We start from the raw sequence: 18,911 nt of genomic DNA, 5'->3' as shown, positions 1-18,911 counted from the left end.
CCAAGGGTTGTGATCCCCTTACCGGTCAGGAAAAAAAAAAAAAAAAAAAAAAAAAAAAAAGAAAGTGACTTTCCTGCTTCTGCTGTTTTCTCAAATTTCTTCACCTTAAAATATTTTGGGGTAGTATGTGTTGAACCCCGTATGACTATTATGAATAATGCTGCAATTAACATTAGCGTACAAGTTTTTCTGTGTACGTGTGTTTTCTGTTCTCTTGGGTGTATATCTAGGAATGGAATTGCTGGGTCAAATGGTAACTCTGTATTTAATATTTTGAGGATCTGCCAAATTGCTTTCCAAAGTTGCTGCCTTAGTTTACATTGCCACCGTTAGTTTATGAGGCTTCCAGTTTCTCCATATCGTCACCAACTGTTGTTATTGTTCATTTCTTTGATTATAGCCATTGTAGTGAGTATGAAGTGGTATCTCTTTGTAGTTTAATTTGCATTTCCCTAGTGACTAATGATGTTGGGCATCTTTTTATAGCTTATTGTCTATCTGTATATCTCCTTTTGAGAAAAGTCTGTTTAAACCCTTTGCTCATTTTTAAATTGGGATATTTATGTTTTTATTCTGAGTTGTAAGAGCTCTTTTTATGTTCTATATAAAAGTCACTTATCAGATAGTATGATTTGCAGATAGTTTCTTCTATTCTATGGGTTGTTTTTCACTTTCTTAATAGTGCCCTGTGTAGTAAAAACGTTTTAAAATTTCGATGAAGTCCAATTTATTTTTTCTTTTGTTTCCTGTGATTTTGGTGTCATATTTAAAACACCATTGCATAATCCAAGGTCATGAATATTTACACCTAAGTTTTCTTCTAAGAGTTTTGTAGTTTTAAATCTGATATTTAGGTCTTTGATCCATGTTATTTCTTAATGTGGGGTTAAATATGTGTCCAACTTCATTCTTTTGCACATGGATATCCAGTTGTCACTGCACATTTGTTGCAAAGACTATACTGTCCCCATTGAATTGTCTTGGCACCTTGTCAAAGATCAACTAATAAATTTGAAGGTTTACTTCTGTAATCTTAATTCTATTCCATTGGTCTATGTATCTGTCCTTGTGTGAGTATCATGCTGCCTTAATTACTGTATCTCTGTGGTAAGTTTTGATATCAGGAAGTGTGAGTCCTTCAACTTTATTCTTTTTCAAAATTGTTTGGTTTTCTGGGTCCCTTGCATATCCATGTGAATTTTTTTTTTTTTTTGTCCTTTTTGAGACTGGCCGCATGCGCTCAACCAGTGAGTGCTGTGGGCGCACCGGTCATCCCTATATAGGATCTGAACCCGCGGCGGGAGCGCTGCTGCGCTCCCAGCGCCGCACTCTCCTGAGTGCGCCGCGGGCTCGGCCCTCCATGTGAATTTTAAGATCAGTTTGTCAATTTCTGCAAAGAGGCCAGCTAGGATTTTGATAGCAATTATGCTTAATCCATAGATTAATTTGGGGAATATTGCCATTTTAACATATCAAATCTTCCAGTTCCTGAATACAGAATGCCTTTCCATTTATTAATTTCTTTCTATGATATTTTGTAGTTTTCAGTGTACAAGGCTTGCTCTTCTTTTGTCAAAGTTATTTATTATTTTTTTATTGAATCATAATTGATTATACATATTTTTAAGATTCAATGTTGACATACGTTGATCAAATCAATATTACTAGTATGTATATTGTTACAAATTGTACTTATTCTTTATGCCCTTTGTCCAATCTCTCCCTATTCCCCTTTTTCCTCCCCACCCCCCACCACTGATAACCCTAGATTTCTTCTCTCCCTCTGAAAGAGTAATGGTTACTCAGTTGATTTGTTGCCTAGATGATCTGTCTAATGCTGAGAGGTATGTTCAGGTTCCCTGATATTATCATAGAGCAGATGCTTTTTCTGTCACTCTGGAATGGGCTTTGTGGAGAGAGACATCCTCTTCTTTTCTTTGGTCTTTGCTGGTGACTTTCCTTGTGTCAATGCCCTCCAGTGGTTGGTGGACCCTCTGTGTGGTGGTTGTGATGTCTAGCCACTTTTGTGGTAGCTGTGGTTACTGTGGTAGGCCACCCACATGGATGTGATGTTTTTGACATGCTCCTTGGTGCCGGTGGTGTGCCTGATTGTGGGCAGGGTCCGGTCCTCAACTCCATGCCCCAGGCCCCTGGGCGGGCCCTGAGGTGCTGGTCGTGTGCCTGGATGTGGGAGTGGGGTCTGGTCCCTGGCTTCAAGCCTTAGGTTCCCAGGCAGATCACGAGGCTCTGGTGGTTTGCCTGGTTGTGGGTGGGGGGTCTGATCCCCAGATCCATGCCCTGGGGCCCTGGTGGGGCCCCGAGGCACTGGCATTGTGCCTGGTTGTTGGTGGGGGGGGTGAGGGGGTCTGGTCTCCGGCTTGTTGCCCCAGGCCCCCAGGAGGGCACCCGAGGTGCTGACAATGTGCCTGGGTGTGGGCAGGGGTCCAGTCCCCCAGCTCCAAGCCTCAGGTCCCCTGTCAGGTCCTGAGGCGCTGGTGGTGTGCCTGGGCCAGATCTAATTTTTTGTCCTTTGCTTACTTCTAAAATGGGGGAACTTCCTATGGGAACCAGTACTTGAGCTGTGTGATTGAGCTAAATTGCTGCTTTGCTGCTGTTTCCCTAGGGAAGGCTTTTTGTGCAGCTCAGGGTTTAATGGTTGACCTTATAGGTACTTCAAGAGACCTGGTAAGCCTGGGTTATGTAGAAACTCTAATCTGGGCCTTAGCTTTTTCATCAAACTGCACCCCGTGCAATACTGCATTCTCAACCAGTCTCCTCTCAGTGGCCCTGTGCTGGTTGGGGGGTGGATTGGCTGTCCTTGCTGTGTCCTATTGTTCTCCTGGTGGACCTGTCTCCCCCACCACCTGTGCTCCAAACACTTCCCATGGGACGGGCTGTGTCATGTATGATTTCAGTCCTTTTAAATGTTGGTCCCTTGTGATGACTCACTGGCCTCTGAATGGCTCCTCTTTTTCAGCTGTTCTGTCTCCTCTCTCTTGCGTGGGTCCACGGGAACCCAATTAGTGGTCTTGCTGTCCTGGTGGCCACCAAGGCCCTTTTCTCCCCTGCCACCTCTAAGCAACTTCATCCAAAGGGCAAAGCTGTGGTTTCTGCTGGCTCTTGCTCCATGCACTCAGCAGCTCCAGGCTTAAAGCAGCTGTGGCCTGAAATACTCCAAGCAGTTTTTTCTTTCTCTCATCATGGTTTCTTCTGCCTTCATGAACTCCATAGGTCTCTCCTCCTCTTCGCCTGAGCTCCAGCAGCCCCAGCTTGGCTGTTGTTACTTTTGTATGGTTGTAAGTTGGTTGATTTGTGGGAGAGAGTGATGCTGGGACAGTCTATTCCACTATTGTGACCAGAACTCTGTTAAAATTATTATTCCTAGGTATTTTACTCTTTTTGATGCTACTGCAAATGCATTGTTTTCTTAATTTCACTTTCAGGCTTCTCATTGCTAGTGTGTAGAAATACTATTGATTTTTATATATTGATCTTATATTCCACAAGCTTACTGTACTCATTATTAGTTCTTATAGATTTTTACTGGATTCCTCGAGGATCATATATATATAACATGCTGTCATCTGCAAATAGAGATAGTTTTACTTCTTCCTTTCCAATCTAGATGCCTTTTATTTACTTTCCTTCTCTAATTGTCCTTGCTAATACCTCTAGGACAATGTTAAATAGAAATAGAACATACATCCTTGTTCTGTTCCTGATGTTAGGGGAAACACTTTCAGTATTTCACCATTAAGTGTAATGTTAGCTGTGGTTTTCTCATAGATATTGACGTCTTCTATTCCTAGTTTGTCAAGTCTTTTTGTTCAAAGGGTATTGGATTTTGTCAAATGTTTTCTGTGTCTATTGAGAAGATCATGTGATTTTTGCCCTTTATTCTATTATATGGTGTATTATGTTGACCTACTTTAGTATGGCGAATCAACCTTGCATTCCTGGGATAAATCTTACTTTGTCATCATGTATGATCCCTTTATGTGTTGCTGGATTCAGTTTGCTAATATTTTGTTGTGGATTTTTGTGTCCGTATTCATAAGGGGTATTGGTTCATAGTTCTTTTTCTCGTGATGTCTTCGTCTGGTTTTGGTATTAGGGTAAGACTGACCTCATAGAATGAGTTGGGAAATGTTTCTTTAAAGAATTCGTGAAGGATTGGTATTGATTCTTTTAAGTGTTTTGTAAAACTCATCAGTGAAGCCATCTGGTCCTGAGATTTTCTTTTAGGATAATCTGATTCGATCTGTTTACTTGTTATAGGTCTACTCAGACTTTATATTACTGCAGTATATTTGGTAGTTTGTGTTTTTCTATAAATATATCTTTTTAATCTATGTTATCTAATTTATTTGCATATAATTGTTAATAGTATTCCCTTTTTATTTGTGTAAGGTTGAGAGAAATGTCCCTCTTTCATTCCTAATTTTAATAATCTGAGTCTTCTTTTTTTCTTAGTCGGTCTACCTAAAGGTCTGTTCAATTTTGTTCATCTTTTCAAAGAAACAATGTTTGCTTTTGTTGATTTTCTCTATTGTTGTTTTCTCTATTTCAATAGTTTTCACTGTAATGTTTATTATTCCCTTCCTTCTATTTCCTTTGGGTTAGTTTGCTCTTCTAAAAACTTTTTGGTTTCTTAAGGAGGAAGGTTAGGTTATTACTTTGAGATATTGCTTTTTTAATATAGGCATTTATAGGTATAAATCACTCTATAAGCAGTACTGTAGCATATACTGTAAGTTTTGTTATGTCTTCACCTTTATTCGGCTCAAGGTATTTTCTAATTTCCCTTGTGATTTCTTCTTTGATCCATTGGTTTTTTAGCAGGGTATTGTTTAATTTCCACATTTCTGTGAGTTTTGCCAATTTTTTTTTTTATTGATTTTTCATTTCATTCCATTGTGATTAGTGAACATGTATGATTTCAGTCCTTTTAAATGTATTGAGTTTTATTTTATTGCCTGACATCTGGTCTATCCTAGAGAATGTGTACTTCAGAAGAATGTATGTTATTTTGTTGTTGAGTGGAATACTGTATAGATGTTTGTTAGGCCTAGTTGGTTTATAGCATTGTTCACTTCTATTTCCTTGTTGTTTCATGTTATTAATAGTGGCTAATGAGAGTTGTCAACTATTGTTGTTGAATTGTCTGTTCTCTTTCCCCTAATTCTGTCAGTTTTTGTTTCATATATCCTGACACTTTCTTGTTAGGTGTATATATAATTGTTATATGTTTTTGATGGATCGACCTTTCTATCATTATAAAATGTCTCTGTCTCTATGGACATTTTCTTTTTGTTTTAAAGTCTATTTTGTCTGTTATTATTCTAGTCATTAAAACTTTCTTGTGGTTTCTGTTAATATGATATATCTTTTCTCCTCTTTTAACATTTAATTTGTTTGTATCTTTGAATCAAAGTGTGTTTCTTTTCAACAGTATGTAGTTACATCTTGCTTTTTTATGCAGTCTGACTTTTTTAGTAGATGTTTAACCCATTCACTTTTAATGTTAATATTGATATAGTTGGATTTATGTCTGCCATCTTCCTTTTTGTTTTCTATGTCTCATCTCTTTTTTTGTTTTTCTATTCCTCCCTTACTGTTTTCTTTTGCATTAAGTGACTGTTTTCTGTTGTAACATTTTAATTCCTTTAGAATTATTTTTTTACTACATTTTTGTCAGTTATTTCCTTAGTGATTGTTCCAGGGTTTACCATATACATCTTAACATATGAGAATCACTTCAGTTGTAAGCTAACTGAATTCCAGTGAGATATGGAAATATTACTCCTGTATTGCTCTATTCCCTTTGCCTTTGGATGACAAATGAACTGTTAATATCACACTTTTATGTGTTACAAACCTAACAGGACATTTTTCTAATTATTTATATATAAATTTATATGTTTTAAAAAAGCTAAGAGAAGAAAGGAGAGCAAGTATATATTTATAGTGTTTCTTATGTTAATCTTTTTGTCATTTTTGGTTCTTTTCATTTGTTTCTGTGGATTTGAGTTACCATCTGGCATCATTTCCTTATTCCAAATATAGCTTTACTTCCACCTGGCTTCTTGGTTGTGGTTATGGGCAATTATTGTAAACCCAACAATACAATTATATACATATTGTTTTATAAATTGATTTTAAAATCAATTATGAGAAGAAAGGAGAAGGAATATGCATTTTTACTGACTGTTATAGTTACATAATTACCTTTACCAGTACTTTTTGTTTGTGGGTTTGAATTACTGTCTGGGGTCATTTGCTTTCCCTTCAAGTACTACTTCATTCAGTGTTTTGTGAAAGTTGTGTCTGCTGTCAACAGATTCTCTTGGTTTTGTCTTTATTTTGCCTCCTTTTTTTTTTTTTAAACAGCTGGCCAGTATGGGGATCTAAACCCTTGACCTTGGTGTTACAATGCTATGCTCTAACCAACTGAGCTACCTGGCCAGCCCTTGCCTTCATTTTTGAAAGATAGTTTTGATGGAAATAGGATTCTTAGTTGACAATTTTTTTCTCTGAGCACTTTGAATATGCTATTCCTCCATTGTTTCAGATGATAAATCAACTGTTAATCTTATCGAGTTCCCCTTGTAAGTGAAAAGTTGTTTTTCTCCTACTGCTTTCAAGATTATTTTTCCTAGAACTCTGTCTCTTTCCTTGATCACACTTCTCTGTTAAGTTCTCCAAATTGCTGATGGGTTGCTCTGTTGTTTTCAGTAATACCCTGGGGTTTAAATTGCTCCACAGACTGATCCAATTAAATTCCAGCTCATTTGCAGGGATGGTTTGAGGTTAGTGTCTTAGGTTTGTTCTAACCCCAGGAGGGTTCTTTTTAGCTGTCATTTTCTTGGTCTCTTTGGCATACTAATGGGGTTGTGGTTTAGCTTATGCCTTTAATGAAGCCACCAGTCTGTCGTTTACTTTCCATCAAATCCTCCATTATTTTTAGAACAACCTTAGTCTTGAATTTCCCCATGCTCTGCATCAAATATAATCAATTCCTTTGGGAAGAGTTTTGGAGCTATTTCATGGCCTGCCCCTCCCCTTGGGCAAAAAAATCTCTGAGCCAAGGTTTGTAGCTAGGAGTGGGAACCAGAGCATGCTGCTTCTCTTTTAGTGACACCCCTGACTTAGAAGCAGGGTGCTGGGAGGTGTGTAGCTCCTGGTCTTTTCAGCTTGTCTCTCCTCACATGGAATTTCCATTCCACTAGCCAGGGTGGGGATGATGGGGACACCAATATTCTCAATGATCCCTGCCTAAGGTGAGTATTCATAACACAGTTGGGGGTAGGGTGGAGGAAGGGAGCTCCTGGCCTCTTGGCTACACTTGCTGCTACGTAGCCTCTACTGCAGGGAGCTGAGGGGAAGGGGAATGAGAAATTAGATGTCGTTCATCTTTCAGGAAGAACCTATAGCCTTCAACTGTGAGGTGGGAGAAAGGGAGCCCTGAATTGGCTGCACCAGCTTGGCATAGAGTTTCTGTTACTCTAGGCTAGAGGAGAAGGGAGGGAGTAGATTGTGGTTAACATGCTACAGACTTTTACTGTTCTTACTGAGTTTTAGTAGATTTTCTGAATAAATGTTTATTTGCTGTGTGCCCATAGGACCATTTCCAGAGACTTTAATGTTTCAAAAAATAATTTTCACCAGTTTTGCTGAGAAGCAGATCCATGGAGCTCTTCATATTGTCATTACAGAAATATAACTCTCCTTTAGATCTTTATATGTGTTTATTTTTAGTTCTTTGAACATATGGATGATAATATGGTGTACCTTGGTCATTGTTCCACGTGCACTTGAAAATAATGTGCATTTTTCTATTGCTGGATAGAATGATCTGTAGATATCAATTTAAGTCAGAAATGAATAACAGAATAACAGTCTTTGGTTTTCTTGATTGTTCTTGTTTTTTCTTGGTTTGTTTTTTGTTTGATTCTCTTTTGATCTTTGTTTATTTATTTTTTCTTCTGCTTATTTTGGTTTTAATTTGCTTTTCTTTTTCTAGTATATTAAGATAGAAGCTGAAGTTTCAAATCCTTTTCTCTTTTCTAATCTATGTTTTTAGTGCTGTAAATTTTCTCCTAAGTACTGCTTTAGTGGCATACCACAAATCCTGGTATGCTGTATCTTCATTTTCATACATCTCAAAATTCTTTCTAATTTTTCTTTTTTCCTTGACCATGGACTATTTAGAAATTTATTATTTAGTTTCTGTAATTTTCTAGAGGTTTTTCTGTTATTCATTTCTGACTTAATTTGATTGTAGTTAAAAAACATACTTTGTGTGACTTGAATTTTTTGAATTCATTAAAAATATTCATTAAATTCATTACTTCTTTTATGGATAATAATATGGTGTACCTAGGTCAGTGTTCCACGTGCACTTAAAAAGAATGTGCATTCTTCTTCTTCTGGATGGAATGATCTGTAGATATCAAGGCAAGTCACTTGGTTAAAATTTTCTGTATCCTGGATGATTTTCTGTGTAGTTGTAGTATCAATTACTGAGAGTGGGGTATTGAAATCTGTGATTATGATTGCAGTTTTTTTTTTTTTATCATCTACAAAGCTTGGGACAGAACCTTGCACTTGTAAGTGCGGTGTGATTTTTGAATCCCCAAAATAGGGATTATATCTCATGCCTCTTTTGATCCCAGCCCATAGTAGTGACTATTCAGTAAAAAAGATGGCAATTGAGAACTGTTTATTATATATATTTAGCTGACCTTAGTGTGTATTTAAAAGTTATATTTAGATGAGATGCCTTTCAGTGAAAACATCCAAGCTTTCGCTTTTTATTTGTTGTATTTTACTTGGGAAATAGTTATAACAAAAATTAATCTATGTGTGCCATAAATGTCTCCGGAGTTTAGCTATGAATTCAAAGTTTGGTTCAGTTGAAATGCTGTTGAGCTTGGCTTTGACTAGGTACACATAATATACACTCAATAAAGGTTATATTGAAAGAAAGACTTTAAAATTTGAAATAAACTCATATTAGTTACTTAATGTGTGCCATTTCTGTTAATCTTGGGGCATTAAGTATTTAACTTATTTTTCCCCATAAGAAAACTTGTGCATCATTTGGATAACATATGTTTTTGTTTTTTTTCCTTAGAGTCATAAACACTCTAAGTGTATACGGCCACTTCTCCCTTATTTCAATGTGTCACATCAATTTGCTACATTTATTCTTAAGGGATCTTTTGTAAGTAAATATGTGTGATATTATTTTGGTTTGATTTGAGAATTTATGTATTCTATCACAGACCAGCAGTTCTTAAGTGAAGTCTTATATTATGAACTATTAATAGTTTGCATATGAATAGACAAATGCCTTGATGTCTTTTGTCTCCTGACTGGTTTTAGTCAAAGAGGACAGAAGTCCACAGGAGCTAAAGTTCTCTGTGGTTTTAAGGAACACTTATAAAAGTCACTTGCAAGAAAGTTGTTCTTGGTAGTTGAAGTATCAATTGTGTGGTCTAGGGAACTTTAAAGCTTTGATCTTTACAGTACAGTACACCAAAAAGCAAAACAAAGCAAAACAAAAACCCAGAAAACAAAATACCACAGACAGAAAACCCCAAATTTTTGCTATTTCTACTTACTTTCAGAGTTGAATTGAGAAAATGCAGTGCCCTTTCTGATTATTAATGGCATAAGAATTATCTTTTAATACTAGAGAATTCTTAAAAGGCTTTTTACATAGGTACAATAATGAGCATTTTTGAAGCAAAATCATTAACTCCTTTTTTAATGTTTGCCAAAATTCTTTAGTGTTTATAGGAAATAATGTGTTTGCTTGAATAAGGTCTTCTATTTTAAAAAATGTTACTGTTTAAAATTTGAGCTGTGTATTTTGGTAAATAGAAGTAGAGTAGATGCACATTGTCATTGGTTCATTCTTGCTGGTACTGATTTTTGAAATCCTCAAAGAGGATATGATGAATCACTCAACTTTGCTTTTTTGTGTTTTTTCCCCAGAGTGGAATACCAGAGTTACAGGTGTGGCATACCAAACTTGGAAAAGCATCTGAGAGATTTCTTTTTAAACAACTGGATTCTCTATGGGTAGTTTTAAAATAAATTCCTATATTTTGGGCATTGCAACAGTGAGACAGTAATAGGAAATAGAAATTTGATTAATGAATTAAGAATTTTTAATTTTATAGTTGATTTTGTGGCTGAAGTATAATAGAGTTAGTTGTTCCCAACTTTTTTAAAAAAGAGATCCTTTCCAAGGCTGTACAGAAGTTTGTGTGTTTATAGAAATATTTTGCTCTTAGATACTTCATTTGTTTTGGTGGTTGGTCCTGCCATCACCTGGCTGGCTAAGTCAGAAATCCATGTCTCATTCCAGACTCTCTCTTTCCCACTCATCCTTTGTATCCCACCAGTGATCAAGGGGAGACAATTCTGTCATCACGTATTTCTCCTGTGTCTCCCTTATTCTCCATTCTTACTGCTACTGCTTATTTCAGTTCCTCATTATTGCTCTCTTGGATTTTGAAAACTACCACCTGTTTCTCCAGCCTCCAGTCTGACTCTCTCCACGTCACCCACCAGAGTGGTGTATCTCAAATGCCTATCTGATTTTTGTCAGTACTTTGCTCAGAGTACCTCAGTGATTTTTCCCTGTAAGCTCGCATTCTTTAGCATAGCACATGACCCTCAATATCCCCTCATGAGGTAGAAGACTGCTTTCCTTCCTAGATGCCTATGTTGCTAAGCTGGCCTATCCTCACAGACTAAACCTGCCTTTGTCAAAGCATGGCATGCATGCCTGTTATTTACCTCTGTGACTTTGCACATGCTTTTTATTCCTCCTAGAATGACTTCTCATATTTTTGTCATCTTTCAAGACTCAGCTCAAGTGTCACTTCCTCTGAAATTTTTCCCAGCATTCTTAGGTAATAGCCACCTAAGACTATACGGTTACCTAGTTAAACACTTTTCCCACTACATGAGATGCATTGAGGATTGGGGCTCTGCCTTATTTAGCGTTATATCCTAGATGCCTACTACAGTGCTTAGTACAGGGTGGTTTCTCAGGAAAGGTTTCAGAGAATGAATTGGCTGAAGCAAGCACATTGCTTCACCTACTTGACACAAATCTGCTGCTTTTTCTGATAATTAACTAGTCACTGCTAATTGAATACCCATCATATATTAAATTCTAAAAAAAAGGCAGTCTTTGCTTTTTGTATAGCAAAATTGCTAGAAATAAAATTGATTTCCCCACAGGAAAGATAATATCATTTTGGGTTATTCCTGAGCCAGAATATGGCATCAGATATTTCATAGATATGACTGACAATTTACTATTATTAAAGCAAAGATATAATATAAACTAATTCAAAGTAGAAAAAAAACTGCTCAAAGTTTCATAAAATGGGTATAAATTTAGTGCCTACATTAATTATGCAAGGGATTCCAATGTCTTAAGAGGTCTACATTTAGCATAGAATAGCTATGATATAGGGAGTGTTTCCTGTTGACCTCACATTCAGCTGAATACTTTATAAACCTCAGGTTTAATTCTTAAAACAGCCCTATGAGTTGTGTTTTTTCTTTCCCTCGTTTTGTAGATGAGGAGATTGTGGCTTAAAGAGATTAAGTTGCCTAGATCATAAACGTGACATAAACCTAACTTGCTAATTGAAATATATATTGAACATATAACGAGCAGGATTTTTTTTTCTTAATTGTGAAATATTTTCTGTGATTAACAGCTGAGTCAACAGTGAGATTCTTATGAATTTTTCTACCTTAGTAAAGCCCTAAAAGAGAAATAAGCAGGTCTCTTAGTTGCATCTATTGAATATACACAAGCTTTAACGAGCTTACAGTGTAATAGAAAAGAATAGACTAACAGAAATAGATTTTGGGATCGTCTAGTCCTTCTTCCTTCCATGAAGTGAAAATTTTTAAAGATCCTTTTTATAAAATATAACTTCATAAGGTGTTCTGAAATACTTAAGAGAAAAGATTCCAAGGGCCTTGGCATTGGTGTGTCTTTCACAAGTGATTAGGAAGTTCTAATAGAAATGAGTTGGGCTTGTCTTTAAGCTTATTTTTTTAAAGCTGTTTTTTCCAAATGAGCTGAGCCTTGAATACAGCGATGCCTTCTTTTTCAGCTCCTTGACAGTGGTGGCAGTTTTACACTGGAACTGCAAGAGGATGAGCTGTTCACACTCACTACTCTCACAACAGGTCACAAAGGCAGCTACCCACTTTCTCCAAAATCCCAGCCTTTCCCACATACCTATAAAGATGAAAAAATAAATAAATAAATTAAAAAAAAAAAAATGAAATACTTAAGAGAAAAGATTCCAAGGGCCTTGGCATTGGTGTGTCTTTCACAAGTGATTAGGAAGTTCTAATAGAAATGAGTTGGGCTTGTCTTTAAGCTTATTTTTTTAAAGCTGTTTTTTCCAAATGAGCTGAGCCTTGAATACAGCGATGCCTTCTTTTTCAGCTCCTTGACAGTGGTGGCAGTTTTACACTGGAACTGCAAGAGGATGAGCTGTTCACACTCACTACTCTCACAACAGGTCACAAAGGCAGCTACCCACTTTCTCCAAAATCCCAGCCTTTCCCACATACCTATAAAGATGATTTCAATGTTGGTAAGTCTTTTTCACTAAAACTTAACTTGGTTCCTATCTTTAGCAGTAGAAGGTCGATATCTACCTATCAAACTAGTGTATGATGGAGTGGCTATCAAAAAGCACATTCATTTAGCTCTCAAATCTCTACATGGTAAAAGGAGACATAATTTTTATATTACTTCAAGGTAAACCTCAACTTGAAGACCTTCTATTTTTCAGTGCCAGAAAAATGTAGAGGTCAATTTCAGAATGAAGGTTAAAGTTCTAACTTATTTTTGGTGAAACATTAGATTTGCAATTTGCTACTGCTCTGTAATCCTCTACTGACATCTTCCTTTTGTGTGGAAGTTAAGGCACATTCATATGTCTTTTCATGATGCTAGTGACCTGAGTGCATATGGGAAGTTATACTGTCCTTGGGTAATCCAACACATCATATACTCTTTAGCTGTGTCTAAGAGTTTTATATTAGAGCTCACCTGGTGTTCCAGGAAGATCTGTTCTAAAGCTGTTAGAAAAGCTTACAGTTATAGTTAATGTAGGAAAGCAATTCAAATAAAAGTTAGAAAATATGTTCACTGTGGTAATATTCCTCAGTTAGCAATGAAATTTGTTAACTACTAGGTGGTGGTGTATAAGATTATGGGCCTCACATACAGGGTCAGGTGGTTCTATAATCAGTTCCTAGAATCATTTGCTGTAGGAGAGTAATAGTGATGGAAATGGCATTGCTAGAGAGTGACTTGTACCCCCTGTTGGCTGCAGGGCTGCTTGGTCCACCAAAGATGGGTACTCTCACCAACCACTGCTGGTCCTTGCCATAGGGTCTCTGCTCTGCTTCCCAGGAAATTATCTAGTTGATTGGAGTATGAGGCCCTTTGGACTGTGTACTGGAGTCCACTCAACTATTTGGATAATACAGATAACAGTGACTCTCAGGGGAGTTTGGTGGTTTACTTTTTTGCAACTCTTTGAAATGGTCCCCTAGATGAATCCATTTATTTTGCCAAACACACGTGTTTTAGCAGTCTGTCACTCAGTTCTCTGTTGGCAGAGGTAACTCTTTTGCCGTCAGTATTTGAGGAATCTGTGTGGGATATGGCCTAGTTAATGATCTTGAAGAGCTTCTGCCAATACAACTGTTTATTCTGTTATCCTGAATACTGAGAAGCAACTCTAAACCTTCAAATCTAAAATGTATTGCTTTACTGGCTACAAAATAAACTAAAATCTAAAGTTAAAAACTATCCCAGTCTTTAGAACTACTTGTCAGGGTTCTTAATATCTCAAACGAGGTAATGACTGTGAAAACAGTTGGAAAAAGCATGAAGTGGAAATAGCCGTAAGACATTAGGACTAAAATTACTCTTTAAGCCTTCATCATTGTGAACTATAATTTAATTTAATAAAGCTATAAAGGGATTGATAGCTTAGGCTCCAAACTGGTTTTGCTCCATTTTAGAAGTAGAAGAAAATTTATAAATTCTTTTCTAATGTTCTTTCAACTGATGACTGTGACCAATGATTTGGAACCTTGTTCAACAGATATTAGAAATAAAACTATTTCTTACTGAGCCCTTTGCTAGGTGTTGGCTTATGTGCATGCATTGTATACATTTTCTGATTTAATTCTCCTTTCTTCTTGCCCACCTAGAAATGAGGAAACTTGAGATGTGTGACGGTTAAATAATTTGACTGACTGAGCTAGAATTTGAACCTAGGTCTGAGTTACTAAAAAACTCAGAACCTTTCCTTCTCACCAAATGCATGGATTTAATATTAGGCAGAGTCTGTATGTCAAACTCATCATTTTTATATTTAATAATGATGATATGAAAATCAACATCTCTTTATTAGACCAAAACCCTAAACTTTGGATATAAGCATTATTTGTTTATTTAAAAATTTTTAAGTGTTTCAAAATGTACCATAAAATACCAGAGAGAAGAGATTCCAAAAGGTTTGATACTAAACAGAGAATTTATTGTGTTCTGAACAGACTACCCAGTTTTTAGTGAAGCTCCATATTTTGCTGATCAGACTGGTGTATTTGAATACTTTACAAATATTGAAGACCCTGGAGAGCATCGTTTCACGCTACGCCAAGTTCTCAATCAACGACCTATTACTTGGGCTGCTGATGCATCCAACACTATCAGTATTATAGGAGATTACAAATGGTATGTAAAATTTATGTCCTCAGTGTAGATTTTTCTGAAGTAACCTTGTAATACTATCAGGGACATTCTGAAGCAAACTGTTTTTTATGGTCCTCTTTGTCCAAGAATCTAACAGGTGTGTACTAATTGAAAATTGTGCCAACCACAAATCAACAAATTATTTTCTCAGTGTCCTTCCCTCATATTTGCTTGGTTTAATAGTGATTATTGCAGGTGTGGTTTTATTTTAAAATAAAAATTGAGGACTCTGGACCCAGTTATAATTTAATATTTATAAATGGACTTAATGTTTTACATGTTGCTCTTAAGTTTTTGTTTTGCTGGAGAGTGGATTTGTTGATCTGGTGTTGCCACCTGCTTGATCAATAGTAGAATTACACTGTCATAGGCTTCGTGGGAAATCTGTTTATCAGGTGACAGTAGATGGCAGTAGTAAAAAGTGAATCAGCATTAGTTGCCTAGTGAATTCAATTCCTTTCTTGAGGTATCTGGTACAGAGACAAGTTATATTTCTTATTCCCTTAAATATAAGACCAAACCAAAACTTCCCCTTCCCCTTTAATTTAGTTATGGAATTTCAGTGTGCTGAGTTATTATTATACCTGTTTTAGGTGTTTCTTTTCTGTTTTTTCTTATAACAAGTATAATTCCACTGTGGGAAACACACACACACACACACACACACACACACACACACACACACACACACACACACGTATTCCAGGTTTAGAGACTGTAAATAGTAATGCCAAACCACCAAACAGCCATGTCTGAATTTTGGAAATTGGACAGGGAAGAGAAGATGATTCTGAAAAGAGCCTTGAAATGCTCATCTGTGGAATGCTGCAGAAAGTCTGTATTCCTTCTGTGTTACCTTACTTACTCCCAGTTTTGAATTTTGATTCTATTAAGTCTCTTTCCATTTGCAATTAGATGTTGAGTAGGAAGTGAATTATTTTTAGAGATCATCTTTGTTTGGCGTGGTTGTATCACTCCAGAAAGAAAGTGTTGTTCCTAAGGCTCAAGAAACTTTCAGTTTATCTAGAGTCTCTGGAACTCTTACAGCACCATGGAGAGTTATTAAGGTACAGTGAAGAAATCTTGCCTAATTTAGGAAGACTTTGGTGGCTTCTCTTTTTATACAACAGAAATGCTGTTTATCCTATTGTCTCTGTGATTGACACATCACCTGGATTTTCTGATCATGGCAGTGGAGTTTGTGACTTCCTCATTTGTGACTAATGGTCTTATTTACTGTAAGACAGTTCACTGGGTTTAATTTTCCAAGGCATGCGCCCTGTTATTTAGGTAACCAGCTTGGAAGTCAGCCACTATAGGAAACCCTTAACTTTTCTGTGACAGCCCCATCCCCCATGCCCAGAGAGACTGGGCTTTAGTTACTTAGCATTTGATCTTCCTGTAAAGTAGCCCAGCTCTGATTAGATAATTAAATGTGGATCTTCTTGATTGTGTACCTGTCATAGGTGCTTCTTTTTTGTATTTTCCTTTATGCATTAAAACCCCACTGTGCAAAATTTTCTAAGAAGAAACTGACACACATGAAAGTCACATAATTCTAGATACAGTTTCCTTTCCTCACCCCATTTCCAAAATAGATTTCTTGGCATTATCAGTCTAACTTTAGATAAATTACTTGCTTTATTACTGGGTTGTATATGGGCTTTCTTTTTCTCTCCATTTGCTGTTAGATATTGAGTAATGAATTATTTTCAGAGATCATGTTGGTTTGGGGTGGTTGTGTCACCTCAGAAAGAAAGTGTTGTGTCAGATAGCATTTTAAAAAGGAAATTTAAAATAGAAGAGAGCTCATTGCAAAAGAGCTCTGGTTGTTCCTGGTTGTCTGAATTTTTTTCCTCCTTTGATAAACTCTTGTGGATCAATGAGCTTAGAGCCAGTGTTTTATTGCCTTTGTATAGACAGAGATGCTCTGCAGGGGAGAATGGTTCTCAAAGTGGGACGAACTACTGGAACAGCAGCATGAGCATCACCTGGGAATTTGTTAGACATGTAAATTCAGGGGGCCTACCCCAAACCTACTGAATCAGACACCATGGGGGTGGGACCAGCGAACTGAGTTTACCAAGAGCTTCAGTTGATTTCATTGCTGCTTATGTTTGAGAAGACCTGCTGCAGAGTCAGCATAGAGTTTACTGTCTTTGCAGAGGAATAATTTTAGAACTTTCTTCCAAAGTTTTTAAGTCTTGTTAGGTTTGAATATAAAAATTGGCCCCAAAGTAGTTGTGTTCTCCCAGAGGCTCCTAGGATTGCCTTCATTGCTTCTCTTTGCTGATGGAAATTTGAATAAACCTTTTTCTTCAGAATTGTGTGGAAACTTTTACCGTTTATGCATTCATAGAAAAAGTGGCTTCTTGCAGTATTATATTCTTAGGATAAGAAATAGTTTTACTATAGAGAGACAAGAAATATGTTCTTAAATTTAAAAGCAGTAAATATTATTGTGCAGTAACCCATTAAAAGAGGCGATGGAATGACTTAAGTCGTGTAAAACTTAAAATGTCTTCAACGAAGATTCTTGAAGCCCATCCCTGCTATAAGCTTATACTTAGCAAATCACATTGTCACCTCAATTAGAAGTTCGGAAACATTGGCTATGAAGTAACACATTTGTGCTATAGTAAGAATGGCATAATTTAAGAGTATTAATGAACCATTTCATTCTGCAGGAGCAATATTACTATACAGTGTGATGTGTACATAGAGACCCCCAAGACGGGAGGTGTGTTCATTGCAGGAAGAGTAAATAGAGGCGGTATTTTGATTAGAACTGCCAGAGGAGTTTTCTTCTGGATTTTTGCAAATGGATCTTACAAAGTTACAGGTGATCTAGGTAAGTGACTTTTTTTTTTTATAGCAGATGCCTTACTATGTGTTAGGTTACTCTGAACATCTGCTTGTTATTTGTGGGAGCGATAAAAGAGCTCCACCTCAGGGTGCTTGGACATCTAATTGGGAAGAGATTCAACACATGAAACAAATACCAAACAATTCAAAATTATAGAGTTATTTAATTAGTACAGATATTGGCAGCTCAGTAAAAGAGAAAATAATTGTACAAAGCTTTTTAGGGTATAGTAGAGTTGAGCTGGGCTGTGAGGGTAGGATTTGTGTAGAATGGAGTGAGGTGATAGTGGGAGGGAGAGAACGCTTAGGAAATACCGTAAATGAAATTAAGACTGTAAGAATGTTGCTGTTATGCTTATGGGAATATAAGGAGAGGAATTTATCTGCTTAAAATGAAGAAGTCCTATTTCCTAATTTAGTTAATACTTGAAAACAGCTTGACTTTGTTCATTCTTCTTAACAGCATTGTCTTACGTAGAATAGTATTTTATCCAGCATGGGTACTTAGAATACATTCAAGTTGAAATGCATCTAGTTCGCTTTGGTTTTGGTACACACCACTCCATTGAAACCAGACCTTATTGGTGGTAACTTTTCTTGATTCTCACTTTCTTGACTTTCCTTCTACATTAATAATCATAATCATCATCATCATCATCATAATAATAATAAAGGCATTTTCTGTTCTATAGTTTGCTGCTCTTTGCCTTGGCTCTGTAAATAAAATTAAACAGGGGAGGGCCGGCCCGGTGGTGCACTGCTACAGTGCGCCGCTTGGGAGCGCGGTGGCGCTCCCGCCGAGGGTTCGGATCCCACATACAGACCGGTTCCCGCTCACTGGCTGAGCGAGGTGTGGGAGCAACACCGAGGGTTGTGATCCCGTTGCCGGTCCCAGTCCGGTACGGGCGCGACACTGAGGGTTGCGATCTGTTGCCCGACACGAAAAAAAAAGACAAAAAGGAAAAAAAAAAAAATTAAACAGGGGAGTGGGTACTAAGGAAATTAGAGTAAGAATTTTATAATCATAGCATGACTGATCTAGAAGGTACCTCACTGATTTTCTAATAAAAAATAGAGAGCCAGAGAGGTTAATTGATTTGCCCAAGGTCTCAAAACTAGTTAGTGGCAGAATTGGAACTAGGAACTTAAGTCTGTATCTTCAGAGCACACTGTTTTGTGTTTTTTTTTTTTTTTTTTTTTTTTTTTTTTTTTTTTTTCC

The 18,911-nt window shown here is 36.8% G+C and overlaps 1 protein-coding gene across 1 annotated transcript in view; it reads left to right on the top strand.

The window, feature by feature from the left end:
- The window catches only part of GALC (galactosylceramidase), a 67,196-nt gene that overhangs the window by 39,660 nt on the left and 8,625 nt on the right, over positions 1 to 18,911 (top strand). Inside the window, exons 11-15 of the mRNA XM_008581211.1 lie at positions 9,137 to 9,226; positions 10,003 to 10,089; positions 12,497 to 12,647; positions 14,629 to 14,809; positions 17,515 to 17,678. Of these exons, the coding sequence (XP_008579433.1) occupies positions 9,137 to 9,226; positions 10,003 to 10,089; positions 12,497 to 12,647; positions 14,629 to 14,809; positions 17,515 to 17,678 (673 nt within the window). The remainder of the gene's footprint in view (positions 1 to 9,136; positions 9,227 to 10,002; positions 10,090 to 12,496; positions 12,648 to 14,628; positions 14,810 to 17,514; positions 17,679 to 18,911) is intronic.

Source organism: Galeopterus variegatus, unplaced genomic scaffold (genome assembly GCF_000696425.1).
Source record: "Galeopterus variegatus unplaced genomic scaffold, G_variegatus-3.0.2 Scaffold2295, whole genome shotgun sequence".
Taxonomy (NCBI): Eukaryota; Metazoa; Chordata; class Mammalia; order Dermoptera; family Cynocephalidae; genus Galeopterus; species Galeopterus variegatus.
Note: the sequence above shows the minus strand (reverse complement) of the source record. Positions and strands in the feature narration are given on the sequence as shown.